This window comes from Platichthys flesus, chromosome 3, assembly GCF_949316205.1.
Source record: "Platichthys flesus chromosome 3, fPlaFle2.1, whole genome shotgun sequence".
NCBI lineage: Eukaryota > Metazoa > Chordata > Actinopteri > Pleuronectiformes > Pleuronectidae > Platichthys > Platichthys flesus.
This window is the reverse complement of record NC_084947.1, coordinates 25,996,358-26,013,701: the sequence shown is the minus strand read 5'-3', so window position 1 is coordinate 26,013,701 and position 17,344 is coordinate 25,996,358. Positions and strand designations below refer to the sequence as shown.

Sequence of the window (17,344 nt, the reverse complement as noted above, 5' to 3'; positions counted from 1 at the left end):
CAAACAACGATGTTAAATTTCCCAGATACAATATTAAGTCTCCCAATAATAGCGACAGTGCAGTATAGTATTAATACATTTTGATCATTAAAATGAGGCTCCAGCTGTTATTGACATATTTACAAAGAAGACAGTCAGACATTGTTTTACATTGTTGCAGTATTGCCTTTACCGAGGGGAAGATTACTCAAAACTTTGTTTCCTGCTGTGATCTGTATCTGAGGAGTTTCTGTGAAGGGTGGGGCCACACCGTGTAGTACTGTCCTGCCTCAACAAAACACAACCTGTGAATCGGGTTAGTCAAGCCCAGTTATTTTCCTTGTTTTTAAGCATTGCACACATGCCTGTCTTATCCATCTGGATTACTTCATGAGGTTTTCTGGAAATCAAGCTCATTTTTCTCCTGACTTACTTCCTTGCTCATTGTAAAAGGAGGTCAAAGTTCACCCAGCATGGATCGATCTCACTGAAAACCTTTCAGTAACCCTGTGATGTAATTCTATAGCTTCCAGTAAGTGTGTTGAGATAATGTAGTGACTCACTGTAATGACACCTGACAGAACCCTGCTGCCTCTATTGTTATTAGGCAGCTAATACAGGATATCACAGTCATGGGAATTCTGCACAATTTACCTGACATACTATGAATGATTGTTCTGAATACTATAATAACATCAATCTTCATTTACAATCCTGAATGACTCATGTGTGTTGAAATAGTCATGTGTACGTGCTTCTTTGGCAGGTGAATTCCAGAGCTGGTGTGCCTCTGCGGATCCTTTCTGAGGAGCGTGGACAGAAAACTTCCTTGTAGCAGCAGGGTGGAGTCTCTGCAGGAGGCCTGGCTTACCTCCCCTTGTTTCCCTGTAGGCACAGTGAGTGAGACAGCAGGCACCGAGGCTCAGCTGGACACTGACTGAACTCTCAGAGGCCGCTCATTCAGACAGGTAGGTCATTTATGAACTATTCAAGCTTCATGAACTGAGCTGAACAACTCAAGCAGACAGTCACTGATGAAGGGACAAGGAAGTATTCCATTAAAAGTGTATAGAGTGTTACTGATTAACATTAGTGCAGTTTCCCTGTTGGTCTCTCATTTCTTTTCATATTTTAAATCCTATTCTTGTTATTTTAATTCAGTAGCAAACAAGGTAAGATCTGGTGTGTGAAAGAATGTTTCATTTGTCTTTGCTCCAGTCTACATATTCTTCATCACAGTCCCTTTTTACCTTTGCCTAATTCTTTCATTTAAAATTAACACTGAAATTATAACCGTATTTTTCTCTACGTGATAGTGAGTGACACGCATATTGTCTGTTGGCAAAATAATTAAATCACTGTGATTTATCAATGAATCTATCTACAGCAGTGGATATACTTATTACATTTGCTGTTCTCAAAAGGTCACTGTGTAGAATTTAGTGACATCTAGTGGGGAAGTTGCACGTTGCAGCTGAATACCCCTCAGCTCACCATCCCCTTCCAAACATGAGAGAGAACCCTTGGAAGCATTCAGTTGTCATAAAAATTAAAAAGATATTTAGTTTGTGCAGTTTAGAGTACTTTAAAAACATGGGGGCCTCCGGAAAGAGGACCCCCTCCCGATGTTAATATAAAATATTTCAATATAAGGAGCCTATTCTAGGGTAAAGAAACAACGCTAGTACACACTAGTGAAAATATCACTCGGATTAGTTTTTATTTTATTTCTGCCAATAGATCCCTTTCCCCTTACTGAACCTTTAAGTAGAGTTTTGTGGTCCTTTGTTTCATCTGAATATCGTCATACTTTCACTACACTACATCTATCAGGCAGCTATTGTTACATTTGCAAATTTAAAGATTTATCTTGTGAAGTCTGATGGACTGTATAGATTAAACATCAACAATATTGAACCTTTAAATCACGACCTGGAGCACCTACAATTAAAAATGTTTGATAATTCATATATGGTTATTTATCATTAATAATAACCCAATGACATTCTGAAGTACTTAGTTATACTTTTGATGTTGAATTTTCACATTTACTCCAACAAGATATTCATTTCATTCTGACTCTCTTATAAATGTTTGTATTTTATTATATGATTATTATATTAAGTGCTTATCTTTATTTAACATGCAACCTACTATTCTCCACAAGTATGTTGAACATTTTTATTACAAGGCAGGAAAGAAATTTGATATCAGAAGAAATACTATATTGGGGAATTTAGTACATTAGTGACAATGATGGTACATCCAAAGTGGTTTGAAACTAAATCAGGGCAGTTTTATAAATTGCAAAAATAAAAATGAAGAGACTAATCTGTGTGTGTGTGTGTGTGTGTGTGTGTGTGTGTGTGTGTGTGTGTGTGTGTGTGTGTGTCTGTGCTTGTGGGTGTCTGTGTGTGTCTGTATGAGAGAGAGAGTGTGTGCGTGTGTCTGTTTGTGTGTATGTGTGTGTGTACAAGAGATTATGAACTCTCTTCACTTCAGGAGCCTTTTACTTCTTACTTGTATCTTTCCATTAAAATGTCACTGATAGCCATTCAAGAAAAGAAAGAGGAAATTACAACCTCCCCTGTTGCACATTTATGTCAGAGATCCTTCTTCTTCTCCTCTCTCTGGTCTTCAGGATGCTTTACACTGAGCTTCTACAGTTGTGGGATGAGTCCGTGCAGGCTGTGGACGCCAAGGACTGGCAAGGAGCTCTCAACAAACTCGAGCAGATTAGTGAACCCACGTCTCGCACCCTGTTCAACAGCGCCTCAGTTCACCTGGCTCTGGGACAACTGGACCTGGCCCTCAAGGTCTGTGTGCTATGTGTAGGGAAGGACCTGAAACGCCTGTCCATATACTTTGAATTATTCAAACTGTCGTTAAATGTAGGTTTTATAAACTGTAAATGTTTTACTAATGATTTATGAAGCAATTATTAGGCAAGTTCCATTGCCATATTTCATAGTTTGTCTTAGTTTATAAGAAAAAAAGCTTCAGTTGACTTTTTGACCTCTACAAAATATTTATTTGTTCACTTAAATTAAAAAATTATAATTCCGGAATACATTTTTTGCCTTTATCTGATTGGTTGCAAACAATTATAAATTACTTTCTCATCTTACCTCTTAAAGTCTTCACACATAAATGCATTAAAATCTAGTGAGATTTCAACCACTTTCGTTGTATGAATAGCTTTCTGGAAGAATGAGATGCTCTGTGCCAAACCATATGGCTCCCAAGTAGCAATAATTCTTTCAACTAGTTTTAGATTTAACCCGAGTGCTGATATAAAACCAGTCTACGTCCGTTTCAGTCGTATTTGTCAACCTCACCCTATTCCAGTCTATTTTTAGTCGAATGAAACTCTGAGCGTTGTTGTTTCATCTTAGTCAAAGAAAACCATAAATATTTCGGTGTAATTTATTCCAGACAAAGACCATTGTAGCTAAACATTAGCAGACAAAGCTTTCAAACAAGATTTTAATTCAGGAAAGATGAAACCACACTAATTCTTCAAGCGAGAGTAACAAGTAACCCTAACAAAATACAAAAAAAATTCACAATTAAAAAGAATCCTACAGCAGCACTGAGACCATTCCTAAATTTACAATGTTCAGCGGCACCAGGCCCGAGGCAGTAACGCGTTGGTTTTATTCTAACCCCTTTTGCAACTAATTCTCCATCTGCAATGTAACATGTCCTGTTGTTATAAGATGCTTATATATAATGTCACACCATTTTTTAGCTGTCTTAATATAACTGTTAAAGTATCATGTTACTGTTGTATTAGCTCAGCTTCTGTGTGGTGAACCTCAAAAAATCTCTGACCTTTACCCAAGTCCGGCTTTGGCTCCATTAAGTGACAAAGATGGCAGCAGGAAGAAAGCCAAAACCCACGCGCCATAAAGCCCCTTCACAAGGTCACGTCTGTGATGTACCCTTCTGCTGCAGCACAACACTTTGCTCAAGAGACTGCAGCTGTCTCTTGAGCAAAGTGTTAAAACTGCATCTGCTCTCCTCTCATGTACATCAGTCTGGCTGTCATCACTGCTGAAAACCTACACTGTAAAAAATAACCAATATGAACTTGTCTACCCTCCTTGCTGATCTCCAGGCTTTAGACCTTACTATTGTCAAGGATGAACGTCTTGCTGTTGGCTTCTTCCAGAGAGCAGGAGTGATGATGCAGATTGACAGGTAGGAGCCATGACACAGTCCTTAACACTGACATACAGTCTGCACAACACTACACCGCACTACACTGCACTACACTGCACTACACTGTACAACACGACACAACACTGCACTACACTGAACCGCACTGCATTACACTATACTTCACTAAACTGCACAGCACAAAAACACACTGCACCGCACTACACTAAAATGCACTACACAACAGTACACTGCACTACACTGCACTGCACTACACTATATAACAATACACTACACTGCACTGCACTACACTATGTAACACTACACTACACTGCACAAGACTTCACTATGCAACACTACACTGCACTACACTGCACTGAATTGTACTACACAGTACTTCCTTGTACACTACATTAAACTCCACTGATTTGGTGTAATTCCGGTTGAAACTAATAAGTGATGGTACAGTTTAAACCCATGGAAGTTAGTTTCAGTGTACAGGACTTACTTAAGGAGGTGTTGCTGAAGATAAATACACCAGAGAATAATAATGATAGAATAAACCAGACCTATTAACCATGCATTCATAAATAGTTTGACACTTTTTGGTGAGAGATAGATGAGAACATGTGTGATACCACTCTGATATCTGTAAATATGAAGCTTGTTAGCTTAGCTTGGCGTAAATACTGGAAACAGATGGAATCAACTACTGGGCTTTGTAAATAAGCGGAAATTGATGTTGTCAGGCAACTCATGAGGCAGAGACTAATACTGCACCCAGTGAAGAAAGAGTCCGACTCATCACAGCCTTTGCACAACATTGTAGCTTTCACACTTTGGTTATAGCATGGAGCTTCTGCAGCCTAAGTGATGGAGGTTCATTTCAAAGGGTTTTTCATCGTCTACTGTTTGTCTGCTTCCTGCATCACTCTGTCCCCAGGTTGGAGGAGGCTCTGTCCGACTGTATCTGGGCACAGAAGCATATGAGAGGAAATATTGTCATTGACTACAGGCAGCTGGGACTGAGATTCAAACTCTACAGCTGGCAGGTCTGAACCCCACACACATAGACACTTACTGGCATAGACACACACTGGTTTCACAATAGTAAGTTGTTAAGTTTAGCCCTAACTCTTAAACCAGGTCTCTACCATGGTCTCTACATTGAGGGGTTTTATCATATGTAATCAAGTCCCCACTGAGATATTTAAAACAAGCTCAAACACACACACACATGCACTCACACGGAACAGCCAGTATCCATCATTCTTCTTCTGACACATGGCAATGAAATAAAAAAGAAATCCAACCCCATGACGTCTATCAGTAGAGAGGAATGAACACAGAGAGACCTGGTGTGTCATCACCTTCATTGTGTAGTTCAAACGACACACTCACCGGGGAGCTAACAAAGCGTCATTGATGGGGGCTGAAGAAGAGGTTACACAACATATTTCTCCCCGGGCAGATAAGACACCCTGGAGCTTCACATAGACTGTGCCTGTACACTTCCTGCAAACTGTACATATTCAGTGGTGGATTTTGACTTTGGTGTAAGTCATCAGAACTTTTTCATGGGTGACTGATGCAGATTTGAAAGGTGCTATGACTGAGTAAAACATCAGTGGATAGACATGAATGAACAAATTGAGACAAAGCACACAAGTTCAAATTGGCCATAAATCACTGCTTATTCTGCAGAAGAATGCACAATGCAAATTGTCTTCAACACTTGTTTGTGACAGAAGCAGCTGTTGTTCTGGTGCTGGCTTCACAGGCATGTAATTCACAGCGCAGCGTATTAGGAATTAAAGGACAAATTAACAATTGAACAGACTCAACAAGAGCACTTGGGTAGTTTAACGATTTCTTTGAGGCAACAATAAAACACAGGACAAATAATGCCTCCTGCTAAATATCTCTGACAGCCTTATTCTTCAAGGTGGAAGAGCTGTGAAACTGGCACAGGTCTCTGGCTGTTTGACTCACAGCTCTAACAGAAGCATCAATGCAAAGACACATCCCCCTGATGAATACTCAAATGATAGGGCTGTTTTTAAACCTTTGTGGTGTTCACTGACAAAACCTTCCTCCAGCGTCTTAAGACTTCAGTGCGTAGGGAGGCTTTCTCTTTCAAACCAGAAAGCAAGTTTGGAAAAAGACAGACATTTTTGTTGAGTAATCACTGAGTCATTGGTACTGGCCCCATGCTGCAAGTTAACTGTGGTAAATGATGATGAATGCTCTACAGGGGGGTTTCAGACTGCAGTAGCATGAATATCAATGGGATTGTATAATTGCAATGTGTCCCACAGGTGTTATATAATGCAGCAGCTGTGTACTGCCGGATGGGCCATTGGGAGCAGGCCAGGGAGGTCCTGCTGTCAGCTGCTCAGGAGAGAGGAGGAGGTCGAGGGGGGAACGTAGAGGTGTCTTTGGACAGCATCCTGGTGAGTGTCACAACTTTTGCAACTGACTGGAAAAGACATGACACAGACTGGTAACAAGTTTACACAAATCAATCACTTGTACTGCTTATGTTGCACGTTTGTAGTTTGCATTTGCCAAACGTGACACATAGAAACATGAGGTATTCTGCAGAGTAGGGGACATTTGGTCTGTCCTCACTTCTTTAAAGGTACAATGAAATGGCAACTTTATCTTCCTGGAAATCAGTGACTGAGTCATTGGCTGTGCTCCATCTGGCAACATTGGTGTGCAGCTTACGATGTAGGAGCAATGGCAGAGATAATCGCAAGGCACACCTGTATTCTTATTCATGCAAAACTCTTGTGATCATCCATTTTACCAAGGTTTCTCTCTCTTAAGTTTCGCTCATTTACACTGACTGTCGATCAAAGTCTTCGATGTGTCACACACTAATAATTCCCACAATCTGACACCTGCACTAATGGCGAGAATTGTGGTTCTGAGTTTTTTTTTATATTTTCTTTAGGTAAAGAGTTTACCCTATATTGAGAAATTAGTGCATACATTTTTTTGAATAAAATTCAAACAAAATGTATAACTTTTTGTTGCACAGGTGTGCCTAGACTTTTTCATTTAAATACACCCAAAATCTTTCACAGCAACTTTTGGCATCGCAATAATACACCTATTATAACTTTTCTTGCCAGTTTCTATCTCCATTGGTGCTTTTTTACTAGGGCTGGGTTTGACTCCATTTGATTTGTCCACATAAATCAATTTAGTTAATGATATTTTAGTGTACAATCGTTTTGCCTGGATATGAAAGAAAATTCCCAGAGAAAGAAAGCTGTAAACTGTGCAAGGAAACCTTAAGGTATAGGCCCGTCACATTGATCGATGTTGTCTGTGTAGCCCAGAAAAGACAGAGCAGAGCCCTGGCTCCAGAGAGGATCTTTAGTACACTCAACATTTATGAGGGGCCATTTAGGGGTTCAGTATCTTGCCCAGGACACTATATAGCTGTAACCTGGGTCTGGAACATCCAAGATTACTATCAATTTGTGTTATCAATGGTCACAAAGCAACAATACATTTAAATGCACACAGTTGTATGAAAAACATACCTTTCCCTCAACAAGTACGCAGTTAATGGAAATTTACAAACTGTTATCTGCAGTGACTGATGAAATCGGATTTTAACCCTAACCCATTTTTCAGTGTAAAGAATGAGCCTTCAAGCTTAATGAAACGTCCTGTCCTCACTTTGTGAAGGCCCTGAAAATGTAATTCCTCAGTCATCATGAGCAGAAGGCTAAATCATTTTATGCCAGGCCTAGCGCAGCTATGGTGATTACACATGAGACATTTCTGTATTGGTGTTTTTTTTGTCAGGGCTCAACTGGCTTCAGATACTTACACACTGACTAATCAGGATTTAACATTTCTATAAAACACAATCTGAAGGATTGTTTGCATATGTTTCCAGTCAAATCTGATCAAACTACATTCACAAAGTCCTCATAAATGATATTTATTTATAACAAATAGCAATTACAATTTTATGAGTGTTATAACTCTGATTGTGTGATTTTTCCATTTTTAAATCAGAATAGGAAGGCCACTACCATCACCAGTTTACCCATGTCACTTAGTCACTTTGTAGTTATCTCATGATCTCACTGTCTGTACAAAAATCTAACCAAAAATAATATACAAACCCACATAGGAAGAATTATAACTTTTATAGTCCTAACCCCAACCAAGTCACATTGACATAGTACTTCTATTTATGTGCGTTTCTCTGTCACTCAGAGCTGCAGGGTAATCACAGCACAACCATCAGTGTTAATTTGGATATGCCATGTTTTTCTGTGGCCTTGAATGTGTGGAACAGCCTCAGAATATTTGATACAGTTCCAGACCTGGGAACACTGAGGCAAAATATGTCTTCAGCCTCTTTAACCCCTATTAGTGATCTGTGTTCAGCGGTGCGCACAAATGGATTGATATTGGAGCCGCTCCAGTGGAGAAGCTGGGCTGCCAGTCGCTCCTGCAACCACTGTCCCCTGCAGAATGATATTGTTTGACAATAAATTAGGTAATGCATAGGTCAAGCAGGGGAAATAGCTCAAATACTAGAGCGCTAGCTTCGCATGCAAGAGGTAGTGGGGTCGAAGCCCACATTCTGCACAAGAATATATCTGTATTCGAAGAAAACACCTGTAGTGAAGATAAAGTTAACTTTTTAAATATTCTTAGTGATTTTAATCAGTGCATGCACACACAGGCGCGCACACACACACACAAGCATTATGGTTTTGATTTTGAAAAAAAAGCTAACACATTTCTCTGATTTTAATGACAGAGAAAGGAGGTCCTGGCTCCCATCCTGGTGCCAGGGCATGTGGTGTTTCGTCCCAAGAAGCAGGATGTTGAGCAGCTGCCGCAGAGAGATTTCCTGGGCAAAGCAAAGGTACAGTGTCCCTACTCATATTTTTACTTCTATAAAATTAATAAGTGAATATAACATTAAAGTATCGGTAAATGGTTTGTATTTTATGTAACGCTATTCTAGTCTTGATGATGACTCAAAGCGCTTTACAGTACAGTTTATTGCCATTCAGACACACACATTGTCTGAAATGGCAATAAACCACAGTGACAGTGGATCACATTTTACTGAGTGCATTTATGGGCAGCACTTTTTGTCTATGAGGGGCAATTTGGGTTCAGTATCTTGCCCAAGACACTTCAGTATACAGATGGGGAAGAGTGAAATCAAACCTCCAACATTCTGGTTAGAGGACGACCGTTATACCCCCTCAGCAACAGCCAACACACTATGAAGGAAAATAAATTAAAATAAAGATTTGATGCTAAAAGTGAATTAAAACAACACAAGGATACTCAAAAGCCTGAGATCTACATTAAGAATGTATTCCTTTTTCAGTCTTCTGATGTCGTCACTTTATGATATGAAGCAGGATTGAAGGTTGTGGAAACAGAGGCTTGGTCTTGAAAGGCCCCGTGACAAAATACAATATAATTGATATAATTATTAGTAATCTCATTATAAATTATAGAGGTTAGTGATCAATGATGATTTCGAACACAATATATGGTTAATTAAATTTAGTATTGAAATGTTAAATAAGTGTAATTCAGTAATATATCCTCTGCCTGCAGGTGATCTCCTCCATGATTCCTAATGATGATTATGGAGGCTTTGAACCTCTGAGGCTACAGGTAAGACTGTATAAGTAAAAAATACAGACAGTAAGAGTCAAGAAAATGTATATTTTGTTGTGAGTCTGTCCCTTTGATAACCATCCCTCTGTTTTCTCCACAGAAACCTGGTTTCTATGAGCCCAAGATGGATGAAGCTCAGTGAGTATCATCACCAATCAGATAGACATATTTAAACCTGAGCTGCCACCTGTCCTATGTGAGGATAATTAATGATTTTGTCTTACACCACCTGCCAGGGATTCTCGATACATGCGTGTACGTGCCCCTTACATGGCTCGGGGCCAAGGACAACTGACTGTACCCGGAGGGGCCAAAGTGTTTCTATTTGGCGAGGAGGACCGGGATGGGATGGCAACTGTTATATTTGATGGAAAGGTGAGAGAGGACATATCTACGGCACCGTACATACCTGAAATGAACCATATATACATTGTAAATCTTACAGGGACTTCAAGTGTTGTGAGGTTCACTGACTGGTTTTAAAGTGAGCAGAAAAATTAATCTGTAAACAATGCATTAACATGTTAAGACTTTATAAAGTGAACATAACCAGTTGTGTATTAAACATTTTCAGCAGACACAATGTTTGTATCAACCAGGTGAAGGTAGGACATCTAGTGTCCTCTTATAAGCAGGGCCGGCCCTAGCACATTTGGCGCACTAGGCAAGCTTCACTCCTGGCGCATTTCTCTGAGTGTAACTGCATTTTTAAGAGCATAAAACATACATTCAATTATTATGGTGTCTCTTTCCTCCAAACATCTTAATATACATCATCACTCATAAAGAAATATAAACATTTACAATATAGACCTATTGAACATTAGCTTATAACTGGTCTTTATAAGGCACAATAACAATACATGAATTACAGAGTCTGTGTGTGTCGGAGCTGAACTACACACCGTAAAGTAACCAATATACTATTGCGACCCGCCTGCAAGACGACGTGCAGGTAAAATAAACACCTATACAGGCGAATGTAGCCCCGCCCACCTAGTGCGCGAGTGTCTCTCCTCACTGCCCAGCAGAGTTTCTAAGTTTTACCAGTCAACACGTCTCAATGACACCCGTGGTGATCAAGCGAGGCTTTAGGAGCTAACGTAGGTGACTCTCACCCACTACTACCCTGTAGAATACAGGATGAATGCAGCAGCAGGAACTATACGGAGCATTCAGTTCCTCATCCAGACTGCATCTGACAGTACGGGGTGCAACTGCTCCCGTGCCAAACGTTCCACCTGAGTGCTGCTGTCATTTACTGATTTCTCTAATGAAACTACTTAAATTACTGTCAGAGTAATTAAATACAATATGTTTGGCCATACCACATAGAGAAGGGGGCGCAAAAAAACTCTGCCTAGCAAAAAAAAATAAATATTTTATTTTATTTTATTTTTTGCTCGGCTCAGTTTTTGGCGCCCCCCTCTGAGTGGCGCCCTAGGCAACCGCCTATGTCGCCTGTAGGAAAGACCGGCCCTGCTTATCAGGTTAGATGCTCCACTGTGTTCACTGCTGTAAATGATTTTGATGAGAGCAGTGAGAAAGATGCTTCACACAGCTGAAGGGAGCAGCAGAGAGGAAAATGATTCAGTTTGACTTTTTTATTACAACTGACTCCATTTTATTAAACCTAGTGATCCATGCAGGGCCAGTGGTCCAATGGATGACCAACTGACTACGGATGAGAAAATTTTAAGTTTGACTCCTGTTTAGTGCCCTTTAATATGTTAACTTAATTCCATAAACATGTCTAAAAACAATAAGGGGCTATAAAAGGTAGCTTTATAGTATATATATATCCATAGTTTTCTGGAGTCTTTTTCAGGACAGTGTATTTCACATGTCAGGGATGTTTGATTTTTAGTCTTTTTTTGTTTCAGAGAGGACATCTGCCAGTGTCCCTGCTTGAACCTTTAGATGTCAAGATGTCCAAAGGCAAAAAGGAGAATGTATGTATTTGTCCATGTAGAAATACACTTCATGATGTTGACTGAGATGATTTGATATTTCAAGCTTGTGTTATGAGAATAAACAAACTGAAACACAGACTGATCAAACATACTGTATCAAAATGAGATTCCAGGCAGAAAACCTATGTGTCACAAAAAATACATGAAAATGTTCTTAAGCAAATTTGCTACAATTAATGCCAAGGAGGGTTTTGTGGGACACAATTACTCCTTACAACAAAAGATACAAGCTTCCTGACAAAGGAGAAATTCAATGTGTCTCTCACTGTGGTGGCAATCATCAGAAGGGTGATGCATCCCTTTATGATGCTGGATAAGCCCCAACAATAATAACTTGTATACACTATAATACTGCCATGCCATAGTGATGTCATCTTATAGAATAAAATGAGCTGTAGATCATGTATCTAATCTTATCAGCAGCAAAGGTTAATGCATTACTTCACAATATGATGTCATTCTCTGACTGTCATAAAGACGTCATGTTAACGTCATTCCTGCCATTCGATGGGCCATGACCATAGTGCTGTAGAATGCAGAAATGCCTGGTAAAAGGAATTGTATGACGTCATTCTCTGACTGCTTTGTGACTTCTTCATGACATCACTTATCTGAGATACCATATGATTTCTTTCTTATCAGTTTAACAATATCCTGTTATTTCACCTCGCATGTTAATAATAAATCCTGTCATGTTTTCTATCATAGAAATTTGCCAGTGGAATCCCCTTCCCCCCCGGACTCAAGCCACCCACCCGTCCACAGGGCCAGCGTGGCCCTGCAGTTCCTCCTCGGGGTACTCAACTTTTTTTTTCTAAATCACACTTTTTTAGAAACGCTGGATAGATAGATAAAAGCTGGATAGATAGATAAATGATACTCCAAGAATGGATCTAGCTGCCTAACCCTCCATCACATTTGCATTGTGTGCTGTGTGCTCAGACTGTTCCTGTATGTTTCCCTACAGTACTTTTTACCTCAGACACTCCACCTCCATCCCACACCACTCCCACCCACGCACCGTTGCCAGCCTCAGAGCCTCCCAACACTGCCAGCGAGGAGGTACAGTAGTATCCCCCTCTGATTCGTCTGTGCAAGCTGAAAAGTGGAATACCATCATAGTTCTGCACTGCTTCACACATCCAGCTTATGTAACACTGCGTCCTACAATTACATTTATATACAACTAAACAGCAAACATCTAATCGCTGGCTGGATTCTGTTCAAAAGCAACAGTTCTGAACGAGTGAGTAGATGAAGGTTTATCAACAGCAGGGGAGGTTAAACAACCAAAGTGCTTTAATTAAAGATGTTTAAACATGTTTTATCTGAAATCTGTGATTTTTCTCAATAATAAAACCACCACCTTTCCCCAACCAAGTGCTGTGCGCAGCTGCATGGCCCAACACATGCAGCTGGGTCCTTTAACCAGTCTCAGTGGGCTCCCTTAGCCTTCTAATGGGCCTGTTGCCAATGGTGCTGGAAAGCCATTTTACTCTGGTCCCTACACTGAGAAAGCATTACTGTAAATCTGCATTTCACAATAAATGAGTCTGCAGCTCATCTTCTCTCTGTGGCTGCTTTTCAAACTGAACACAATGCTGCTTCATTTATCACACAATTGTAAGAATATTAACGCAGCATAAAAAGCAAATATTACATCATTATGAACGATTTTGTCTCTCCTTCAGAAGCCTGATCTAAATGATCTAAATGGCACCAATACACAACCCAATACACAACCCTCACCCCACTTCAATGGCAGCTAATAGGACACAGTATTACATCTTCATTAAAGATCATTTCATTGTGTTTTCTTTCTTATGGTTGATCTTTACAACATTAACACAATTTCGGCTGTACTGCAAGCACCTCATTTCAGAGTGTCACATATAGAGGAGCTCAATGGGGCACTGATTTACTTTAGAGCGCCATTACAGATCTGTGTTATATTTATTTCCTTTGTGTGGGCACATTAAGAAGCATTTTACCATGTTGTGCTGTGGGAGACAAGTGCACTTGGGCAGTATTTTTTGTCCTCTAGGGGGAGCCCACCCTGAGTCTCAGTGAAATTAATGCAGAGGCTGGAAGAAGTGAAACACTGACAACATACACTCACCTAATACATATCATATTCAGGCAGCATTCACAGTACTTGAAATGTCTAATTGATCCTGGGCTTAAGGGGTTCATATCTCATTTAATTCAGAAAACCGCATCAGCATCAGTATTTATAATCAGCATTGAGAAATATAGCCTATGGGACACATTCTATCTATTGCATATTTGTTATTAGTAATTTACATGTATATTTCCACTCAAAAGACAAGTGGTAGATGTCCTCCAGAAAGTCTGTCCCAATAAGCCACAAGCATCCCAAGCATGGATGTACTGGCTTGTGTGAGGCCCTTTGTCTGACAGGGGGCCATAGTTGCCTGAATCTTCAACTCCCAGACCCCTCAGCCACTAAATCACCTTTATGCACAGTATTTTAAAATTAGCATGTTACAAGAGAGGTACAAGGTAGTAATCCTAAATCTCTTTATTTATTATTATTATTAAGATGAACATTTCCAAATTTCTAGAACTGATGGGCAACACATGTTTTGAAACATAAACCATTACAGTAGTTACCTTACCAACTAACTCAAGTGCTTTAAAATGTGATTTTGAATTATTATTTTTCTGTTTAGGCCCCCCACATCCATGTAACATAGTTTAAGTAATTATCTCTACTGGCATTATAAATCTATAATAAAAAAAACTGGCTACAAGCACAAATCAGAACTATAGGAGCAGGACACACTTCTGAATAATGACCTTTTAAAAAGTGTTCAAACAGATTGGAACACATAGAGAGAGGCGGTGGTCTAGTGGCAGAAACTTGGACTATGGGCAGAGAAGGTCTCTGGTTCGACTCCACGGAGAGACAATAAAAGACGAACCTGGATTGATCTGTCCAAAAATCCAAGAGTCTCCCTGTCCCTGTCTAGTGCCCCTGAGCAAGGCACCTTACTCCCCCAACATCTGCTCCCCGAGCGCCGTACATGGTCCCTCACTGCTCTGTGTGTCCTGCACCAGATGGGCCAAAAGCAGAGATTACATTTCCCTACCTGCATGATTGTGCCTTTGCATGTCTGTGATTGTGTTTGGGACTAATAAATGCATCTTAGAGATTTAAAAAAAAAGTTTTATATGATCAATAAGCTGCATTCACATTTTATTTGAAGGTGTTTCTGCTTATTGCTTCCAGCCCATCAGTCCATCTCAGCTGGAGGAGGTTGACTCTGTGGTGGTAAAGGTCCACTACACGTACACTTTGGCTCTGTCTGTCCCTCTGGACGCACCGTACCATGAGGTGAAGGAACAGATCGCACAGAAACTGGGTCAGTCTGCGTCTCAGCTGCGCCTCAGGTAACCACACGCCTGCCAACCCATTTCTGTCTCCCTGTATCTCTGCAAATGATGCTTCATCTCTAAAAATATGCTTTTTTCTTTGTCCACTCCCCCCAGTGGGTCCAATATCTGTCCTGGCTAAGAAACCCTAACTTGAGATATAGGACAATGCAACTGCAGCTTCATGGACTATAAACCTCAAATAGAGTTCACACAGCATCGCTTTGATATAAAAACGGAAACAATATGACATCTAAGGGTTGCTAACAGTAGGACCGGTTCAGTTTGACAGTTCTAGCTGTTATTATCTGAGTCATTTTGGAAGAAGGTCATTTCATTCATTTTTGATCCCATGACCCCCATGATGCCCTTTTCTCTCCAACCGGTCCCCTGCTCCCGCTCACTTCTCCTTGTCTCTCATCAGACATAAGCCACATGGCTCCCAGGTGCTGATACCACTGAGAGGGGAGGTTGAGTCAGGCTGCACCATGCAGGAGGTGGCTGAGGCAGGCAGAGCCATCCTGTGGTGTCAGGTGAGCATTAATCAAACAACCCCACGCACATCAGGGCTTGAAAAACAACTATAGTGAGGCGCATCAGTGGGTGTCCCCTACAATTGTTAAAGGGATAGTTCACCCAAAAATGAAAATTTACCAATCATCTACTCACCACTATGCCGATGGAGGGGTGGGTGAAGTGTCCGAGTCCACAAAGACTTTTGGAGTCTTAGGGGTAAACAGTGTTTCAGCCAAAGTGACCCCTTCTTCAGACATAATAAACCAACAGAAAAAACACAACATGCCTTCACACTACTCGTGTGGTGTCATCCAAGTGTCCTCAAGCACCGACATTCAAATTCGACTAGAAACAAGGTCATTTTCACTGTGTTTTAACCCTAAATGTCAGTTACCAGGAAGTAGCAGTGCTAGCGTACGTAGCCACACAAATGCGTACCCTTGGATGAGAGTGTATATGCTGTTCCGAAGTGCTTGAGGGTACATGAATGTGCTCCCGAAGGAGTCTATCAGTGGACTTTTAGGCTGAAAACACAGTGTTAATGACGCTGCTTCGAGTAGATTATGAATGAATCGGAGCTCTCAGACACTTGGATGACAACATTCAAGCAGTATGGAGGCATGTTATGTTGTTTCTGTTGATTCATGAAGTCACCTGTTACCTCAATTGTTTTGGATACGGCTGCAACGTTGTTTACCCTGATACTCCAAATAGCAAATTTTCCTAATAATTCAGGTTTTAACTGTCATTTTTATTAAATGGTGCTAGAATGGTAAATTTCCCCCAGTGGAATCAATTAGAGTTTAAAATAAGGAAATAGGGAGCAAGTACATATCTAACTGCTTAGCTAATAATAATGTCTCCTCATTCCCCTGTATTGTGTTACAGAAAGAAGACCCCTTGGCCAACTATACCATCCTCTACCAGATGGTGGCGCTCTATGACTACTTTGTTCAGGGCCCAGAGGACTTGGAGTTCAGTGAAGGAGACACTATTGACATCCTGGGTGAAGGTGAGGGTCTGCGGGTCAACCCGAGACTTAAAAAGTCAGGAATTCATTCAAACACTTCCACATGAAATGTTCCTCCCTCTGCTTCATCCTCTGGGCCTCTTTTTTCTCTCTCACACTCCTCTTTATCTTCTCACTCCTCCAGTTAATGAGGAATGGCTTGAGGGACACTGTGCAGGCAATATTGGCATCTTCCCCAGCTGCTTCGCCTACAGGGAGGACGCCAACATCTCCCAGTTCTAAAAGCCGACAAGTTGCTGTACAGTAGTGTCCAGTAAAGCTGTGAATGATGGCTGTTCATAGCCTCAGAACAACCACACAGCTTCCTTATAGCAGCATACAGTCCACTCAGCACTGACTTTATTGTGCTTTAAAAATATTTCTGTCCCCCATGGTATCATTGCAATGTTACTATAGGGGCACTGAGTATGTCTATGATGATGAAGAGTATGTTTATATTAAACTTTCTGTAGTTTTCCAGTTTTTTATGTCCTAAAGTATCACTATAATAATCCTGAGGTACTCTGTATTATTCGAATAAGGGTTTATACTGACACGTGTGATGTACTGTACTTTGTGTATGTATGTTAGTGAAATAAATCAAATAAAGTGTATGAAGATCGTTATA

General features: G+C 40.5%; 1 protein-coding gene across 1 annotated transcript; it reads left to right on the top strand.

The window, feature by feature from the left end:
- Positions 1 to 778: 778 nt before the first annotated feature.
- On the top strand, positions 779 to 17,344 carry noxa1 (NADPH oxidase activator 1). Its single transcript, XM_062385054.1, has 16 exons — positions 779 to 947; positions 2,621 to 2,795; positions 4,100 to 4,182; positions 5,084 to 5,192; positions 6,459 to 6,593; positions 8,939 to 9,046; positions 9,760 to 9,819; positions 9,923 to 9,960; positions 10,059 to 10,197; positions 11,706 to 11,774; positions 12,504 to 12,591; positions 12,763 to 12,857; positions 15,049 to 15,209; positions 15,616 to 15,724; positions 16,596 to 16,719; positions 16,862 to 17,344. The coding sequence occupies exons 2-16, from the start codon at positions 2,622 to 2,624 to the stop codon at positions 16,957 to 16,959; spliced, it is 1,590 nt and encodes a 529-aa protein (XP_062241038.1). The 5' UTR covers positions 779 to 947; position 2,621; the 3' UTR covers positions 16,960 to 17,344.